This window comes from Melospiza melodia, chromosome 5 (assembly GCF_035770615.1).
Source record: "Melospiza melodia melodia isolate bMelMel2 chromosome 5, bMelMel2.pri, whole genome shotgun sequence".
Lineage (NCBI taxonomy): Eukaryota > Metazoa > Chordata > Aves > Passeriformes > Passerellidae > Melospiza > Melospiza melodia.
This window is the reverse complement of record NC_086198.1, coordinates 13777865-13798058: the sequence shown is the minus strand read 5'-3', so window position 1 is coordinate 13798058 and position 20194 is coordinate 13777865. Positions and strand designations below refer to the sequence as shown.

Genomic DNA, 20194 nt, shown 5'->3' with positions numbered 1-20194 from the left:
AGGCATGGGCTCTCACAGCAGGGAATGCCAACGACACTGTGGGCTGTATTAGTATGAGTGTGCTCAGCAGGTGGATGGAAGGGATTGTTCCCCTCTGTTTGGCATGTGTGACACTGCAGCTGGGAGCGAGACAGCATCTGGAGCATCATGTTCAGTTTTGGGCTCCCCAGTGCAAGAAAGATATAGACACACTGGAGCAAGTCCAGGTTTTGATGTGCAGCCAAGGCTGCCATCGGTGTTCACATCCTAGAAAAGTTTATCTCTGTTAGTCTGAGTCAAGTAACTCAGTTAAACACACAATTAACCAAGTGAAACTCAGCAGTCCATGATATGCAGACCACGTAAGATGAACTCCCATTTTGTGAACATAAAAGAAAAAAAGATACAATGGAAAACAGCATGCAACTTTTCTTACCCAGAATGAGACTTGAAACAGAAAATCATTTATCATCAGCCTGTGCCTTTAGCACCAAAGGAGCAACTTAATGCCTAAATTAAATACTTTGGAAAAAAATTAGAGATACTAACCATCTTCTAAGTTACTATTTAGAAACCATGTTCCTTGAATGAATGTTTGCCCTGGTGTGTCAGCAAGTGTCAGGGAGCTGGAGGAGACAGCTGGAATGCTGTAGAAGCTTGCCTTCAGTGGGATACAGTTCCCCATCTACTCGTCACGTTAACAATGATACCTTGTGCTTAGAGTCACTGCCTAGTTAATTTCTATATATTAAAGCTTTAAATAAAGATTTGTATTCCAAAATCCAATTAAAATATTGAGGCTCATTGTACTAAAATATACTTTATTAATACAAAATATTTTCTGTCATCAATAAACATATAGATAGGGTCTATACAGATATATGTATATTCTTATACATTAATGTACATATTTATATATTTCTCAGCTCTAATTCTCCTATCACATTTGTGTTATGCTATCACATGCACAAATTTTTACAATATAACATTAAATGAAGCTCCCCAAATTTTATTATAACAGTTAAACATATCAACTAGTTGGTTTCCCTTGTCTACAGACTTCAGCATCTTTTCCTAATTGAGAAGTTGTCAATTTGTGAGCTTCTCCTCATTCCTCTGAAAGATGTCACCCACATATTCTCACTTCTGTCTTCTGTCAAAACCTTTTATCCAGTTATAGAAAGGCTTCAAGTCAGTGAGGATGCAGCATTCAGCTCAGGAACAGGCACCCGACAAACTCTCTTTATCTCTGCCACTAACCCTACCACACTTTTCATTTCCATCCCTCAAGTCAGCATAGGGACCTTCCTTGTTTCCTCTAGGTGGACACTGCAAAAATAAAGATCCAGATTATCCCTTTCTCACAGGCTGCCTTGTCTCAGACTCTTCAGGTCTGTTGCACAATAAACTCTGGTGCCTGCTACAAATTTCACCCTCCCATTATACTACAGTTGGAGTTTCTTAACAGACTAAACTCAAATTCAAGACTCCAAGTGCTAAAAGGCCAGAGCATCAATGATGGACATCACCACCCCACTCTGAAGGCCTGAAGTAATTTAGTATTTTCTCAAAAAATCCAGGTGTGCCACTTTTGAATTGGCAATGCTCTTGCACTCTGCCAGGGCTGAAGTTCCTCATCTCTCCTGCTGCAGTCTGTAAGTTTACTCTGCCTCTTACATGGGCCACTGAAGCTGCTCTGGCTGGGCATCTTCTCAGCTACTTGAAAGTTTCGGCTGGCAGTAGATTCTTTCTCTTTTCTCCACTACTGCTGGAAAAAATGCCTGGCCTGCCATGAGGGAACAGCCAGAGCCAGACCTGGAGCTTATGAAAGCCCTGTATTCACCTATCTGCAATATATATTTTCTCTGTATCTTATATACTACTGCATGAAAATGGCATTCTGCTTCCATACTCCTGGAGTTTTGTCATCTACCACCACAAGAGAGCCAATATCTCCTTACCATCATCCTTACCCCACAGCCTCCTCATATCATTTCTTCAAGAATTACCTCCTTAGGAGTGTGGTCTAGTAACTTAAAAATAACCATTCTGCTACTTATTGGGAGAAAAAAAAATGCCTGAGTCCAGCTTTATGTATCCTGGATATAAATTTTCACCAAAAAGGTATGACATACCATGGCATTTAGCAAAAGTAATTTAAATGTGGAATTAGAAAAAATATTACATTTTCTGAAGCAATGCAAATGAGTAACAGGTTTATTTAAACTGCAGATATCAATTAAACTCAAAAGAAATAATTTAACACCTATAATAGATTCAGTGAAAATCAGCTGATAACAAAAGAGCTACCGTCTATTGACAGAACTTTGTAAACTATCTGTTCTTTGGGAAGGCAATAAACTCCTTAGTAATTACTAGAATATGTGACTTTGCCAGGTGGTCTCCAGGGAGGACTCATTTCATTCCCATGGACAGCCTGAAACTTCTTTTGGCTCTTCTCAAGCTGTTCTCTCCTCATTTTGTTTTCCTGAGAATAAAAAGATGTGTGAAAAAAAGCCCAAACCAAAACCAACCCACTGCCCCTCAACAACAATTATACAAACAGAAAAGTTACATTATTGATATGCCTTTCTTGTGTAAAATGAAAAGAAAACATGCAATGGAAATTTGCCTTTTGGAGCTCAGCACATCCCTTTTGCAGGTTCAGTCACGGACTTTGCACAATGCAACCAACAAAAGAGACTGCACACTGAATGTCACTTACAATTAGGGTGTCTGTCTCAAGGATGGGCTGGGTTTGTGCACTGTCTAAACAAAAAGCCCAACAGAAAGCCTACTGGACTAGGTATTGGTCTTGTATGTAATTAGTCTCATATTAATTACTTCTTGTCTTTAGGAGGATACCTAAATCACAATGCAAAATATGTTGTTCTCATATAATGAGAACACTGATGCATCATTGTAACTTTCTGTACTTATTAAATCACACTTGCCATGTATTAGAACAAACTGATAATTAAACAATTTAATTTTAAACAAAGACCTATTTAATTCATGTTATAAGCACTGCAAGGTTCCAATTCTATTTTCTGTTGTTTCAAACAGCAATGGGGCAATTAGGATGATGAGGATTACAAGATACTTGCTACACTCTTTTTGTGTCTCATTAAGTAATGATTTTCAAGAGACTTGTCATTCAAAAATTAAGTTGCAATTATTAATAATCATTTTTGAATTTCTAATCAGTTCTATTCTTCATAAGCATTCTTCTTTGCAAAGATGACTGCCATTTCTCCCTCAAGAGAACCAGCATCTAAAGGTGCATCAGCATTAGCAGTTCAGTACACTGGCAAGCTCTCTATGGGTGCAAGTTTTCCTTGCAGGCTTGTGGTGCATATGGGTGCAGATTTCTTACTGACTTAAAAGTAGTTTCTTTCTTGGTGGAACCAAGGTTGGCCATATAGAGCACAGCACAATTTACAGTGCCCCTGTGATGGGTGGATAAGAGGTCCTTGAGCAGCTGCCTTTCTCACACATGAACAGCACATTCACTCCCAAGTCCAACAACTGGCAAACACATCCCTGGTAGTAAAGATGCAATGTGGATATGCCCACTTAAAACCATCATCAGCTGTGCCACATCCAGCCCTGGTTCTTTCATTGTTTGCAGCCCATAAGCCAGCATTTTTAAGCATCCATAGAAGTTTTGTATTTTCACATGTATGAACTGCACTGCAGTGGAAGTGCTGCTCTTTGAGGACAGCTGTAAGACAACTGGTACTCTCATATAACCTATGATTCTCTTCTCTGATGGATGCCATATATCCACAAATTCCCAAAATGCTGGCAGTGTTTGTCTGTTATCATATGTGAGCAGGGCAATAGTGAGGTAACTGTGGCTGAGGGAGTAGACTGAAAAAGGGGTGTGGAAGCATTACTGTGAGAAAGAGTGCCTGAGTGAAGTTTTCTCCTGTTTTACACATATGTGTCCAAAAATTGTAGAATGCAAAGCAACACACAGAAATATCAACCCTATCAATATGATTTTAATCTGTGCCCTTCAGCTCTTTGTAAACATAAACCTGAAGATCCAATTCAGTCAGGAACATCTGGTCTGGCTAAACAAACATGCAATAATTTCATGTCGTTACTGGTAAGGCTGATTAAAAGCAAGGCAAGGTTTGCACAGAAAAGGAATGCCCTTTACTAAAATAAGCAATACAAAAGTTTATCACAGTCTAATAAAAAATATTATCTCTCTGTAAAAAACTACATTTTTCTGATCACATGGAGCAATTGAGACAAACTAGGCTTGCAGTATTGTGACATTCTGACTCTTCTCATCCCTCATTTTTGCCTTCTCTCTCCCTCCACAGAGATTTTGTCAGATGAACACAACTAATGGCTTTGGGTCTTTAGAAAAAAGTCAAGATATCCTAAAATTGTTCAAGGGAACTGTTTGGTACCCTAAGAGAAAAGTAGTCTTCATTATAAGTGATATTTTTCAAAAAAAAAATATGTGAAGCAGTACAGATGAGCTAGGGAAGAACATGCTCTAAAGGAATACATATACGATACATGCTCGTGGATCTATAATCATAGAATTATATTGTACAAAGATATGTATACCATCAGGACAGGTAAGTGCAAACTCCTTAAAACATTAAAAGTAACACTTATTGTATCAGTGTTGCAAGCATTAGAGAAACTGCATGCTACAAAGAAATGTGCATATTTTATGTTTATCAAGCACTCTCTACTGACTAGATGTTACACAACAGACTCAAGTATGAAAAACCACAACCAAAAATAAAGCATAAACCCACCCAGGAAAGGAACAAAAGTTGCTCCGGATTTTTTAACTGTGCTTCAGTTTTGAGTGTTTGGGTTTGAGATCCAGTTTGCATTAATGAATCCGAGTGGCAAGGAAAGAGTCTTAAGCTAATTTAACTGTTTTTAAAAGATTAAATTCAAAGTGAAGATCTACTTGCCTCCTCCCTGTCTTCAACACACACAAAGTTTTATGTTCTTGTAACTCTTGTCACAAACTGCAAATTCTCACAAGACATAACTGATATAAATATTCCATAGAATAATAAACAAGATGTCATTTGCACTTATTGAAGTAGAGTAACAGAAACAGTGAAAGGTTAAATCAATAAACTGTAGCTTGTCTTGCACTAGATCAAGTCAACTGTGTGGCTTGATTTCTGTGGAAGTTTCCTACTCAATATCCTAGTAAGATGAATATATTTTTCACTTATGAAATTCTGGGAAGAGCACATTCTTTAGCAGTATGACTGCCACATAGAAATTGAATTTTAGATATTACAGAAGACTGACAACATTTGAGAGGAGTAACAATAGCAGTCTTATTTCCAACCTATTGCAATGACAGGCCATGAAAATTGCAATTTAGAAAGAATTTTCAGAGATCATATGAAATTAATGAATACATGAAATTAACAACCCACTTCAGCTATTTCTAACCCTGACAAGCAACAAATCCTGGGACTTATCCAGTATATCCTATCCTTTCTTGATGTTTTTAAACAGCTTTAGAATGCCAAAAATAGATATTGCACATGCTCAAATTCAAGGTAAAATGTCAAACTTCTTCTAAGGCTTTCAACATTACTGTGCTGGCCCTTGAGAACTATTTGAGAGCAGCCTTACTTCTCAGAAGTTCATGGTGGGTTGATTTTTATCACAAAATGGACAACATTAACTTATCTAGAGATGATACTCACTTCTATCCACAGTAAACAAGTATCAAGATTAGTATGTCAGAAATAATGGAAACTAAAGTGATCAGTCATTATCAACTTTCTATGTGATTCTTCTCCATATTCCACTCCTCAGAATAGGTGCATAGCAATGACAAGTGTCAGACACTGGCATTATATAGTAAGTAAAAAATGATCATTTATCAAGATAGATTGGCTTGAAGAGTTCTTGGTGAGTAGCAAGAAGCAAATGATCAGAAGAAACAAAATAATCAGAAGCTTGAATTTCCAGCTTCTAAAGCATCTCATCTCAAGATTATCCTATTTATGCCAGTATTTTACAAGTGTTAATAGCCTTTTCCAGGGCATTTATTTCCAGGCTTAAAAAGTAATCTTCTCTGTGCTCTTATGCTATCAAACATTCACACAATGACCTCTAAAAGCAGAAGTAATTCAGCATTGCCATTAACATAAAAGCAGAACGTTTCTTCTATTTTAGAAGAACTACAATGAGATTTTTATGTCTGTTTTATCCATGCATTATGGTCAACACCTGCTTCAGGAAAGCTGAGGATGAATGTACACATTTCTTTCTGGTGAATGTTAATGAAAACATATTAGACTTTCCACTATATCACTACTATTTTATTTCCATTTAAAAAATAATTGTAGTTGAAAGAATACTTTCAAAAGGCTTCCAAATTCTACCCTCAGATCTGATGCATATCCACCTGCAGGCAGATGTCACCTGAGTTCCCTTGGTAATGCAATGACAACTTTACAGTGTTTCTCTCAGGCAGTTCACCACTGCCTGTATTTTTTTCTGCAACTGTACAAAGTGAGGCAATATTCTGGCCTAAAATTATGACAGAGCCATTTCCCAATGTGCTTTCTCAAATAAAGATCTGTAAGTTGCCAAAAGACAGCACAAATTCTGAAAGTAAAAAATGTGAAGACTGGGCACGAGACACATCAGTCAACACTTGCAAACTGACACTGAAAATGGGATTGTTTTAGAGGCACCTCTGCCAACCAGTTCAGTACTTATCCCATCCTATACTTGCTTATTTCACATATATATCTAATTAGATCTGGTCATTCCTCCAACTACTAAAATTTTTATTAATAATCCCATTGAAGTGATCACTTCAGGAGTTCACACACAATTTGAATGGGAGAGCCTGTGCTAGGCAGCAATCTTCACTCTCAAAAAAAACCAGATTTTTTTTTTTTACCTTCATACAGAATCCAGGACAGGAAGGAAGTCAAATATACAATGAGAAGTAACACTCTTGCTTTGGTACAACTAAGTTGATTAGGATGGTCTCACTGAGCAGAGCATAGCAGGGCAGTGGATTAGTTACTGCTCACTCCCTACCTTGGCAATCAGGAGTGTTGTTCAAGCAAGAAATCACTTAAGATCAGACATTTTTCATTTGCTAAAGTGAGTTGATAATCTCTTGACAATGGGGATCAGAAAACAACCTTATCAGTGATCACAGAAATGAGAGGTATTTCAACAGGTCAAACATCTTAAAAGATATAAACCTAAGATTAAAAAAGTTTGGAAACAGAGAGAAGGGGAAAATGTGCAGGCTCTTGCTGTTTTGTGCAACTGTGTATTTCTGAGTTAGCCATGTAAAGAATGATTGTCCTCTCTAAACCTGTCCCACACCTGTACAGCTGACTCAGTTTTCATCTATCTGCCTCTCCCTCCTAAAAAAAAAAAAAAAAAAAAAAAGAAAAAAAAATTAAGCTATTGACACTAAAGAAGAATTCCTGTAAGGACCATAATCCAGCTGGGTTGCAAGATCTTATTCTTAAAAATGGCAACAGAGACCATATGTACAAGGCATGCCAGAAATCACATGGTAGAACATAAGAAACACTTTCTAAGTAAAAAAAAAACTTGACAGGCAGTATGAAGGAAGACTGTCACAGGGTGGGGAATTAAAACAGGTTCTTTAACTGACAAAGTCACACATCTTTAAGAAAACAACATGTTAAGAATATTATTGATCTCACTTCTAGTTTGTCTTTCTGCAGCAAGGAAAAATGACCTGCCTTATCGTTGGTACTGAAGCACTGGATTAATTTACTGCTTTACAACAGGGATGCTGCTGTGAGAAAAATGTAACTGGGAGCATCAGAGTTCCACCCTTTTTTGCAAATGGAAATCATCATGAACTCCGTTACAAGTCCTTTTATCAATTGTGAGGTCTCCAAGTCTCCATTTTAAATGCTTCCTTGAATGTACATGCACTGACTGTTGCAGCTGGCAATGCTTTTTGACTTTGCAGGTTTTGTGCTCTGGCTAAATGGCCCTTCAGAGACGGTTGCTCCTGACATGAAATGGCAAAAAATGAAGCCTTAGGGAAACTGAAAATTCTGTGTAGGTAGGGAGAATGTATTTTCCAAGTATGCCAGATATCAAGTGCACTGTACTTTAGCAACATTTTGCTCACACATTCAAGGGGGACAAGCAATGTAATGTTGCCATCATCTGGCCTCTCTTATAACAGCAGTACACCCCATAAGTATTACAATACTCAAATGCTCCCACTACACCAAATGTTTTGCCTTTGACAAAAGGCAAAGAAAACCCCAAACCCAACCAAACATACCAGCCATCTTTCATATTCCTCCATAGCCTTTTCACTTTTTTCTTCCTTCTTTGCTTGTTGCATTTCTCGCTTTTTTTTCTCCAGGAACTTTTCTACTTTTTTCTTTTTGATACATTCCTTCTTCTTTTCATTCCTGCGTAGTGAGAGGGAAGAGCAAGAGGTCATAATGTACAGACCAAAAGCTGCATCTGTGACCAATTAAGTAAATTGAGTCAAAATAGGTATTATACACTTTAAATAAAAGATAGAGAATATGTATTTAAAATCTTCCATGTCCATTTTTATACATCATCAAGGTATAAATGAATCTACTACTCTATCTGTTATGGCATCACCTTTTCTGTACTTTTTTAGAATAATAAAAAAAAAACATTCTGAACTTCTGTACGTAACCTTAAGTTGTGCATTTTTTGTGAAAACTCTTGGCTTATAAAACTAATAAAGAATATCTCCAGCAGATACATCTCATTTCCTTCTTCCTACATCTGCATTCCTATACTGTATTCCATGAAACTTTAAAGATTTACCTTCCTTCCTCTCGCTTAGTAATGAAGCATGAAAATAACTATGTAAGACACAATACTACTACACAGTGAATTTTATCATTTGCAGTATCTCTGTCTGGGCTTAGTTAATATCCTCTTGGGGAGCAAAGTAACTAAATTAATAAACCGAAGGGAGCTGCACAGCTGGTTGGCACTGTTAGACTTTGTCTCCATTGGGAATGAAGAGTCTAATCCCAAGCAATCCATTGTCTACCAATTAAAAGCACATCAAGCATTCACAGAAGACCTATTACATTTATAAGCAAGGATTTTGGAAGCTATGATATATGAAACACAGTGGAGAAGTACCATTTTTCAACTGCCGATACACTGACTCTCCTCTTCTCTGCAACTAGGTCCTCTTCTATCTTCTTCCTCATTCTTTCAGACTGTTTTTCCTTCTTGTTTTGCTCTCTTAAATATTCCACTTTTCTTTCTTTCCATTTTTTGAATGCCTAAAGACAACCACAGATCTATAAAAAATCTTACCTCTCACCTTTCTGTCAATACTCCACTAGTCTAATCTGCATTATTATTTTTTGTAATTTCTACACATTCTAATTTTAGAATATTCGCTTGCAGAATTGCTCAGAAGTGGGTATCACTATATCTAAAAAGAATCTTATTTTTCCAGTAGGTAATAGTTAATTGCTAATGTATTTGTATGAAGTTTATTTTATGCTCAGTTAATAGACTCCAAATATAGAAACCTGTTTGTCTGCAAGTGTAAATGTTACACATTTCTTACAGAACAAAGCCTACTACAAGCTTCCTTCAAAAACTAAGCATGTCTAGATTTTAAGATTCTAGTTCATTTTCATCTCATTCTGGATTAATCAAAATTATTTTTACCAGCTCCTGAACCACATTCAAATATACACTCAGGTACATATTTCACATCACCGCTTGTGCTGCTTCTGTTTTTTCCTTATTCTGTTCTGCTGGTTTCTTTTCCTCAAGTTCCTCACGCTTTTTTCTTTCACTTAACTTCCTTGCTTCTTTCTCTTTCTTTTTTTTCCAGGCTTCATAACATGCAATTGATTCTTCTCTTTTAAGTGCTTCTTTCTAGATTGGAAATAAAAGTCTATATTTAAATCAATTTCAGTATGAAATTTTAAGTGAAATAGTAAGCTGTAAACTTATTGCTAAATGGAGCAATAAACAAACAGACATTGATTTGCTGACAACATTGCAAGTATTACAATTAAATTTTAAGCATATATGGGCGTTTCTTCTATGCCCATTTTTAATTTACTTGAATGAGACTAACTGCTCCCACAAAATATGTGTAGAAGGATATGAAATGCATGCTAAATGCTTAGAAGTGAAACATATTAAATAGTTAAAAGGCAAATCAAAGAATGTGCATGATACTATTCAAGCCAGAGCCCTCTCTACGTAAGCATCTCTCGAGGCAGGGAGTGAATGCATGTTCTCATGCATAAAACAAAACTTGGCACCTTAAGAGTTAAGCATCCCAAGGCCTTTGTAAACTAACTCAGAAATTAATCTGGGAAGCACATTTCTAACACACCTTCTGTAAATGTGTAGGGAAGCATTGGACAGACACTGCTTACCACAACCCTAACAAGCAGGACATGCCATTTATTATTTCACATCACCTTGTGCTATTTGGAGAAAACCAGATATCTCTCAACAGCAGAGGGATGCACTCAGGCAGGAAGAAGACTTCAAAGAGTCATAGTTTGTCAACTTCTTTTTAAACAACAATGTAAACAAACCTTTTCAGTATTGTTCCTTAGAATTTCAGCTTTTTCTTTTTCACTTCTCTTTAATTCCAGTAGAAGGAGCTTTTTCCTTTCCAACCAGTTCTGAAAGAATCATTAAAATATTTTTTAAGTCCTTTGAAGGTATAAGTAAAGAACAGCACCAATATAATGACCACAAAAATTACTCTCAGTTTTTCCAAGTTAAATAACCATTCTATGTGGAAAACTAAGATGTCATCATATGAACATTGTGATCAAAAAAATTTAAGGTTCTAAAATCACAGCTAAAAAATCTAAAAAAGCTCAAAGATCTTTTAAAAAGCATCTTCCTAGAAATGCCAACAAAAATGTCAGCACTAATCAAAATTAAACAGCATAATGTAATAAAGGTTCTTATTATTTGGTATATAGGAATATTATTTATATTATGTTGTCTCTCTTGAAAATACTCACAATAAAAGAGAATAAAATCCTGCTGGGAGAAGTGAAACTTCAGGCAGCCATAAAAGGTTATGAGCTATCTGCAGAATCAGGCTTAAATTTTCAAGAATTAATTGTATATTTGGTATATACAGGCAGCTCAAAGATAATAGTGTCCTAAATGAAAACTATTCTACTCTCAAAAACTGTGGATCCAATATAAATATGGATTTGAGGGTCTAACATTTCTTTTAGGACCATAAAAAGTATTAAAACCACATACCAATATAAACGGTGCCTGTTAATGAGAGTTGTTCTCAAACAGATTAGCAAAAATTTGTTTAAACCCAGAAAATAATTGTGAAATTCTACAAGGAATTTACATATATTATTCTTCTGGAAAGAGTACAAGATTTTTTATCACTTCTCCTGAATGCTGTTTGAATAGAATGTATCAGGGAAATAACCAAAGAACTGTAAGTAGACACTTACTTATGTTAAGGATGAAGTAGAAATAAAGGAAACTATGTGCCTGAAAATAGTCTGAAACAATAAAGTATAAACCACATAACAACATTATGTCTCTTGCATTGAGCTTTTTGTTCATAATATGAGGAAAAGGCATAGCCAACAGAATAAAAGGATTACTATACTGTGAGCCAATAAAAGGAATATAGTAAAAAATATTGATTGCAAGAAAAAATGAGGTCTTGAGCCCTGTATCAGGACCTTTATGTGCACAATTTTTTTTGTTGTTCATTTTTTCAAATCTACCTGATAAACAGCTGCCCTTAAATTATCTACTTTGTTGAATTCTGGACTTGTCTTCTGCATGCATTTATCCTCCAACATCTTCAATGATCCCAGATACTGAGATGAAACAGGGGAAGTTGATGGAACAGCTTTCCCCTTTCTCTTTAAATGCACAGAAGCTGTAAACCTAGGAAAATACCAGGACACAAACACATTAATGACCTTTCCTTTTACTGTAGCTCATACTGTATTATGAGCTGGGTATGAGTAGTGTTCCTTTTATTTCAGTGCATACCAAAAGTTACTGTGATTTTTTGTATGCACTTGACTGGGGCCTCGGGACTGGGGAAAGGAAAAGGAGAAAAAAATTACCTCTTGTAAATTTACAAATTACTTACACTTTCATCTAAGAAACAGCTTAGAGCCTGTAAAGACTCCAGTAACACACTCACCACGGACACTGGCAAAAGATCTGGGAGTCTGATCTGACATAAACCTGAGCAAGGGTCATAACAACATGTCACAGGCACTCAGCTGTTTTCCACAGATGGTCAGAGGTTGTCAGCAGCAAAGATAATGCTGACAGAAAATGAGAGGAGAGCAGCATTGTCGGGGTGCTTACAGGTATCTTAAATGGCTCAGAACAACATTTGGCATTCTCCTCTTACCTGTCAGATAAAGAAGCCTTTGGGTTCTCAACTCTCTCCTTTGTTTCACTTAGTTTCTAAGAAACACAGAGGAAAATTAAAGTTATAGAGTCTCTTTAACGACAGATCAGGATGAAACAGGTTTTTAAAAGATAACAAGGGCACTGAGAATTGGACTCAGCCCTTACGAATCTCTTCAAAGTCAAGATATTCCGTGGTCTCATGATGTTACAAAAACAGGCAAGAAAGACACCCTAATAAAGAGAGGGTATAGTACAGAGTAAGGAAGTAAGGAGAGAAAAAAAACAAAAAACAAACCAAAGAAAGTCCCCAAACCAACCAACCAACCAACCAACCAACCAACCAACCAACCAACCAACCAACCAACCAACCAACCATTCAGAATGCCTGTATCACTTTGGAATGGCAGCTAGGAATGTTCATTTGTATTATGTAAAAATACAGTCAATAGTTTAGAAATAGTAAAAAGTGAAAAGCATACAGCTGGTTTATTCTATAAACACTCTTTTAAGTCTTTTGATTACTTAGCTTCAATAATTACATACAGCTACATATTTTCTTTTTAGGAGAAAGTGTAGAGTGCTCGGCATCCTATCCATTATTCAGGTCACACATGGATTCTATCCTCTGCCAACACACATTGCTCACTGCTATTCAGCTACCCTCACAACAGACATCTGACATTTTCACTTTGAAAAGGGTACTTTCTTAAGGCTGAAAAACACATTTCAATACCTTTATCTGACTTCAATAATTTGTGGAAAAGGTATTCCTTACATCTTTCATTAAGCTATACAGAATTTACAAGAGCCTCGTCTCTAGAAACCAGATCTAAATTGTCAGCTTTACACACTTAAGATACCAACAGCAACATTACAAAACTCCACTGTGCTTCCAGGACATTGTTCCAAACAATGGTAAACTGTGTATGAGCAATACCTTGACAGAGTTCTTGGATGTGTTTTTTGCCTCCCCATGCTCAGATTGATCATTTACTGACACCTCCTGCATTGCATCAGCTATTTTTTGCTCTTCTGTTATTTTCATCATTCCATCTGAACTGTCAACAGAAGGGGATTTCATAGCATTGTCCTCCAGTTTCAAGTCACTGGTGTTGACAGTCTTCTGATCTTTCTCTAAAGGGAGAAAAAAGATTGAGAGGACACATTAAAAAGAACTTCATTGTTTTTGAGTATTGTTTTTTTTCTGTACAAAATGTAGTCGTAGAAAAGCCATCCATCTATGAAAGTTGTTACTAGATTTTATATAGTACAATGTATTTTCTGTATGCCTCCTTCTGAGAACTATATACGAATAAGAGCAGCATTCACTTGTATTTTCATGTAAGACTGGAGCAGCAACTGAAGCTTGAATGTTAGAGAATGTAGGAGCAAGACAATGGGAAAACTTTCCATCTGCCTTATGTGGCTCTAGTGCAGAAACCAAAAGCAAGAGTCAATGCAGTCACAGCAAGAGCTTTTCTGACATCTGTCCGACTTCTAATGGAGTATGCCAGCTAACTCTCTAGGTAACAAATACTGCTTTCATTGTGTAGTGTTCTTCAGGGGTGTGGGACACATGAAGGAATAACTGAAAAATTCCACAGTGGGGATTTAAAGAAAACATCACCTCAATCTGCATAAATGCCTAAATGGTGAAGCCGTTGTTTACAAAACACATTATTAGTAAGACTGAAAAACCATTTTCATCAGATTTCAACTTCCAGTAATGCAGAGATCTAAATCTGTAAAACAATTCAGACAGAAACCAAAAAATGCCCAAGTAAAATCAAATTAAAAATAGTTTACAAATTTCTGATGGAATTCTTTAGAAGAATTGATTTTTTGGATGACAAATTAACTCCAAATTACCTGAAGAAAGGAACATCAATGCCCATAATCGAAGAAATTTACTCTAAATTTAAGTGATGAAGGTACATTCAAGGTGACAAGAATTCTGAATTTCCTGAATTTTAACCAATATTGCAGTGTGTCACTGCGCTACTTTAATTCACATGAAGAAATGGAGTAGTTCAACTTCTTTTCTGCCAGTCTAAAACTACACTGGCACACCAGTCAGGAAGAAGAGGTGTCTGCACATTCAAAAGCCTTTGATGGCACTTTGGTGCCATCATGTGGAAAGGAAAAATGAAGCTGATACCTTTAATCGTGCTCTACCAATTTCAAAGTTCCAATATTCCATCAAAGGTAATGACCAGCCATAAACTTATCTCAACATCAAGCAGGACAAATTCCTGTCATATTAGGAATTCCATAAAAAATAGTCTTTTGACACATATAGTTGATTGGCAGAATTCCACGTTCTGCACTGCACATTAAAAATTAATTAGCTACTCTTATACTGAAGCATTCAAGTTTGGGGGGGTTTATGTGTTTGAGCACACATCCAAACTGCGTCAGTGGACGCTGTGTGAACGCAGCTTTCTGTGCCATGCACACACTGAGGGGGCATCTCGGCAGCCCCCTCACGCCTTCCATGCACAGGCACCAACGGAGAGCTGGACTTTAGGGACCTAAACAGCTGTTTTTCATCTTCTGAAAGGAAAAGGCAAACAGGAGCCTCCTGCTTTTGGCCCACACTGGTTCAGTTTACCCCCTGGCATACAGATTTCATGTATCTTTAGAAGATGATTGTTAACATAGAAAATAACCCAAATCAAAACACTTTAAAATACTGTAAAATGGTTAAGCAGCAACAACATTAAAATATTTTCTTTTTACCTGGTGCTGAAGCATTTCGTTTTTTGCGCATCTGAGGCTTTGCTTTTGGTTGGTTTTCCTCTTGATTTCTTTTTTCATGTAGTTTGTTAATAGGCAAGTCATCACTTTCACTATTATCACGCAGTACCTCTTCATTATGTTTTCTGTTGTTATCCTCATTTTGACCTTCCAAACATCCTTCTTTGCCATCTTTTCTGTCGTTCTGTATGGGCTCACCTTCTAAAACCATTATTTGCTGAAGTTTCTTTTCATGAAAGGATAAATTCAAGTCATCAGGAGCTTCATTTTCCAAATCTACTACTTTTTGTAAAGCATCATCATTCAAGAGAGGACTCCCGGCAAGAGATCTCTCAGTGCTTGTAGAACCTGAATTACTTTCAGCACGTTCTTCCCCAATATCTGCAAAGAGCACATTATCAACTTGTATTTGATACAAGTGGAAAAAAATGCAACACTGAACCTGTATCTTCTATAACTTAACACTATTTTTCATGTAACACCCTCCTGACTTAAGTTTCTGAGCATTTCTCTTTCTGAGCCTCTGATCTCTGCAAAGCCACCAAACTACAGACTTATTCTACTTCCTTTCCTGTCATCTATTTTCATGAACCCAATCAAAGAAAAATATTCACTCATTTATTATTTTCTGCCATGCAATTTAAAGTCCTTCTGAAAAAAAAATGTGTCAATGCTATAGAAAGTGGAAGCAAGTCATCAACAACAAAGCTGGGCACATTTTGTATTGGAACCCATCCTCCCTTCCCTTCTCTTCACTTCTGCCCCATTTAAAGTTAACTAGAAGATACTCAAAAGGAAGTATCTTCTACAATGCCAAGATTCACATGTTTACCAAACTTATTTATCTTCTTCTAGCCTGTTATTGCTAATTGATCTAATTTTGGAGCTTGAATGCTTGAACAAGTTGACAAAAGAATGTCATGATAGTGGGATAATGCATTAACTGCTGGAGACATGTTTTCCTAATTCTTATCCACAACGGGAAATCAAAGCATCCCACAAACTGTTAAAAGATGCTTCAGGTGAGAATGAAAAACAGGCTTCAGAGGAAGTCCTTTTAAAAATACATGATCATATTTAATATTCCTACTTCCCTTAACATTTAGTGCCATAGCAGCAGGAAGAAGAGTCTTTTGGCCAATCTTGTTAGATTAAGCATAAACATTAGCAAACATTAAATGCATCCTGCTCCAAGAAAAACAGACAGATCAAACTTATTTCTGGTTTACGAAGTCTGCCAGGGAATTCTGTCCTGCAGCCCTTATTCACTGATTGTCCAGGCTGGGAAACCAGTAAGAAAAAAACACTGCCTTTTTCTCTGCCCATGTCCACTTTCATTTACAGTACTGTGCACTACTGTCTGAACCAGGTGTCAAGTAAACAAGATGACTGTGGAGGAGAACTGGGGACCACAATGGTAGGGACCAGTACAGTCTGTGTGTGGCCTAGCAGGCTGGCACATCTGCTGATTTCATTGGGAATTCTGCTGGTAACTTCGCAGAGGAGGACGGTGCTTTAGAAGTTGTTAAAATATGAAATCTCGGAACACTAAATTAAATCACCACATAAAGATTGTCTAGGAACTAGTAATGAGTTAAGAAAGGAAGAACACAAGGAAAAATATTTAATTTTGTTTTACCATTTAACATGCCATCTTCATCACTTTCAAAGTCGTCTGGATATTGATCTTTTTCCTTGCTTGTTGCATGATCAGAAATTGCCTCCTGTAGCTCATCCTGAAATGGCTTCGCAAATAACTTTTACAAAAAAGGGAGGATTCACTTGTTCAAGTTCAGCACTAATTCTCCCCTCCCACACATATGTAAGCCAAACTGAGATAAGCCTATTTAATTGATAGTTATGCTGAAGCATAGTGCATCCATTCTATCTCCATTCCCTTAGCATATCTGAATCAAAAAAAAGACCCCAAATCTCCATGTATTTATTTATATTTCTTCATCATAAAAAAATCTATCTTGCAAGTCCCTCTTTCATTTTTGGGCACTTATGATATATCATCATGTGACACTTCTCCTCTTTTGTATGTTTTGATCAGGAAGAACACAAGACGAGGATCTATGAGAACAGGTGCCGCGAGACAGGAGCCTGAAGCAGGCGGCAGGTCCAAACCAATGGAAGAACTCCACATATTTTGGACTCTCTGCTGCAGGACATAACGGACACAATACATTCTCATGATTCTGAAGGGCACTGGTCTTAATTACAGATTGTAAACCCATAAAGAAATGCACCAGTAACTCGATATTCCGGACCTCCGGCTGCTCCTACAACGCGGCTGTCAGAGACGGGGCAGCGGGGCTGCTCCCTGCCCAGGCACGGGCCGCAGCTCCTGCTGTCCTCACCGCGGGAAGCCTGCTGCCCGCTTCCATTTCCAAAGCAACGCGGATTTTTGTGTGTGTGCTGCCTGTAACAGCGAATTAACGTGTTCCCAATGGCAGAAACCTGCTCGCAGGCCCCGCTCCCCAGCGTCGGCTTTCCCCTGCCCCTGTTCCTGCCCCTGCCCTGCCCCGGCCGCCGCCGCTCACCTGCAGCCCGCAGTCGGCGGTGCCTCCCCCCGCCATGGCGGACGCGTCTCGCTGCTGCTGCGCAGCGCCCGCGGCCGCCGCCGTGTCCTCCGAGAGCCCTGGCAAAGAACCTCGGGAAAAATCCCCGGCGGAGAGCCCCGGGAAGGAGCCCTGGGAAAGAGCCCCGGGAGGGAGCCCCGGGAAGGAGCCGCGGGCCGGGCCCGGCCGGTCCCGCTCGGTCGCCCGGCAACGGCCGCGCCGGCGATCGCCTTCTTTAGTCGGGAATCGCCTCACGTCGCGGCAGCGCCACTTCCTCAGCCGGGCCAAAGCCGCGCTGCCAGGATGGATTGTCGATGCCCGTGCTCTGCCGGGATTTATTATCGATGTCCCTATCCTGCAAATAACCCCGTTCCCACAAGGAACGCATCCATACATCCATGGCACTCGTACCAGGGCTGACACACGTTCGTCAGCCCCACTCTTGCTGTCAGGTAATTGTACAAAACCTTCCTACTTGGGATGTGAGCGCTTTCCGTATGAAACATACTCACTTTAGTGCTTTCTGGAATACAGATCTTATAGCCCCTGTGTGTTAGTTTAAATCAGATTTTAGGCATGGAGAAATTACAGTGGCATAGAAGTAAATTTCCTGGTGCTTACACCTCCTGACACTCCAATTTTTATTTCCTAGAGGTCACCTCTCCCCTGTATGGGCCACGAAGAAGGCACCCGAATCCCAGGAGGCTCCCAATCCTGTGCATCAAAGGAAAGCTGTCCACTTCAGGACCATTTACAGACACAGACATTTCTGTTCTTCCTCCAGTTTAAATGCTTCTGATCTTGCCTTTCTAAAATAAGACTAGTGCTCCAGTTGTCTTAGTGATAACAAAGAACTTCTGACATGTTCTCTATACTGGTGTTATATTTATTTATATTAATGTTCCCCAAAATGCATTGCATTTTTGTAAGTTGTGCAGAAGAAAATCTCTCTGACAGAAACAGGGAGAGGGTATGTGGGACAGAGCCCAGAGCCTTAGGACTTGTTTTCCTCCTGTTTATTTATGTAGAGTTGGATTTTAAAAGCAATGCAGTTATGCAAAGGCCACAATGCACCTGGGGGGAAAGAGGCCCTGAGTTCTAACAAGTAACCTTGCATTTAAACTAACAAATATTTTTCAGTGATTAATTTATATTTAGGTATCATCTGTAAGCAGCTGATTTCTTTGTTTGCCTATATTTGTTTATGGCCAAATAATGCTTGATCTGCTGTCTAATCATGGCATTTATTGAGAGTTATGCTTGATGCATCCATTTTTTTGCTATATTTTCTTCACATGTGAAAGCCTTAAATTTGAATCTATGCTCTTCCATCTCTCTGTGAAGGTGAAAGGTGAAACTCAACATACTTGTTTAAAATTTTAAAAGGAAGGAAGAAGAAATGCAGATATACTTTCTCTAATAATGTGATTGCTGTTGAGGGCTAAATTATTTATCCCTGTTACAAACCACTGAGATGCACATTTTATTAAATTCCAAAAGGTGGCAGCAAAATATTCTAAATTTGAACAAGTGGATCTTTTTTTCCCAAATGTCCAGTTTATTCTAGTTTCTTTTATATTATTGGCAATGTTTATGGGTTTTTTTTGAGAAAGACTATATTCATTTAGCATTGCATACACTGTAGAGAAGGAAGATTTGGTTTAAATTACTGTGTTATTTACATGAGTCAGACAATGAGTCCTCGTGTCACCTATATTATTAAATATTCAAGGCACTGAGTTGGTTGAATGCAGGAAAAAAATATCAATACTGTCAGCACTGAAGAACTCAAAATGTGTGAAGATGTTTTTGTCAAAACACATGAACATCAGGTCTGAATCTTCTAGTCTTACCTGAGGCAAAAATCCCATTGAGACCCAGTGAGGTGGATGGGCCTTAAGCCTAAATATGAATCTAGTGCTCTGGGTATAAGAGACTTATTTAAAAAAAAAAACCCTGCACAACAACAAAAACAATAAAAACTGACAAATGAACAAAACACAACCCCCGATCAACCAAAAAACCAAAACCCCAGACATGGAGGTTTATTGAGGACAAAACCCAGAAGATTTTATGGTATGAAAATGAGCATTAACATCTGCTTTTTAATTAATAACTGACTAACATATCACAAATGTAAACTGTAAAACTTCTTCTCTTGAGTAGACACGGAGCATTGAGAATAAGGCTGTAAATGATCCCACCAATTATATTAATTTAGATTAAAATAAACTTAGAGGTAACATTTTATTCTGCTGACCAAATATGTGTGAGTCTCTGCCATGCCCAGAGCCTTAAAAAAAGCACTTTTTAAAACAAGCATCATGATGCAGTGTGATTACCATCTGCAGGAATGATGTTATATTCAGAAAGCAGTCAAGTATGACAAGATTTTTGGATGGCTAGCTTATATGCATATAAACAACTTCCTTAGATGGTTTATTTTATCAATATGTTTAGAGTTT

General features: G+C 37.8%; 1 protein-coding gene across 2 annotated transcripts; it reads right to left on the bottom strand.

The window, feature by feature from the left end:
* Nucleotides 1-780: 780 nt before the first annotated feature.
* On the bottom strand, nucleotides 781-18138 carry MAP9 (microtubule associated protein 9). Of its 2 annotated transcripts, none has more exons than XM_063156324.1 (11): nucleotides 17712-18138; nucleotides 16805-16922; nucleotides 15148-15546; nucleotides 13346-13542; nucleotides 12407-12462; nucleotides 11760-11925; nucleotides 10578-10667; nucleotides 9739-9900; nucleotides 9145-9290; nucleotides 8291-8423; nucleotides 781-2467 (listed from the first exon to the last, which is right to left on the bottom strand). In XM_063156324.1, the coding sequence occupies exons 1-11, from the start codon at nucleotides 18123-18125 to the stop codon at nucleotides 2345-2347; spliced, it is 2004 nt and encodes a 667-aa protein (XP_063012394.1). In that variant the 5' UTR covers nucleotides 18126-18138; the 3' UTR covers nucleotides 781-2344. The 2 variants fall into 2 exon arrangements, with proteins under 2 accessions (XP_063012394.1, XP_063012396.1); XM_063156326.1 differs by having other exon boundaries at nucleotides 16805-16910.
* Nucleotides 18139-20194: the final 2056 nt, after the last annotated feature.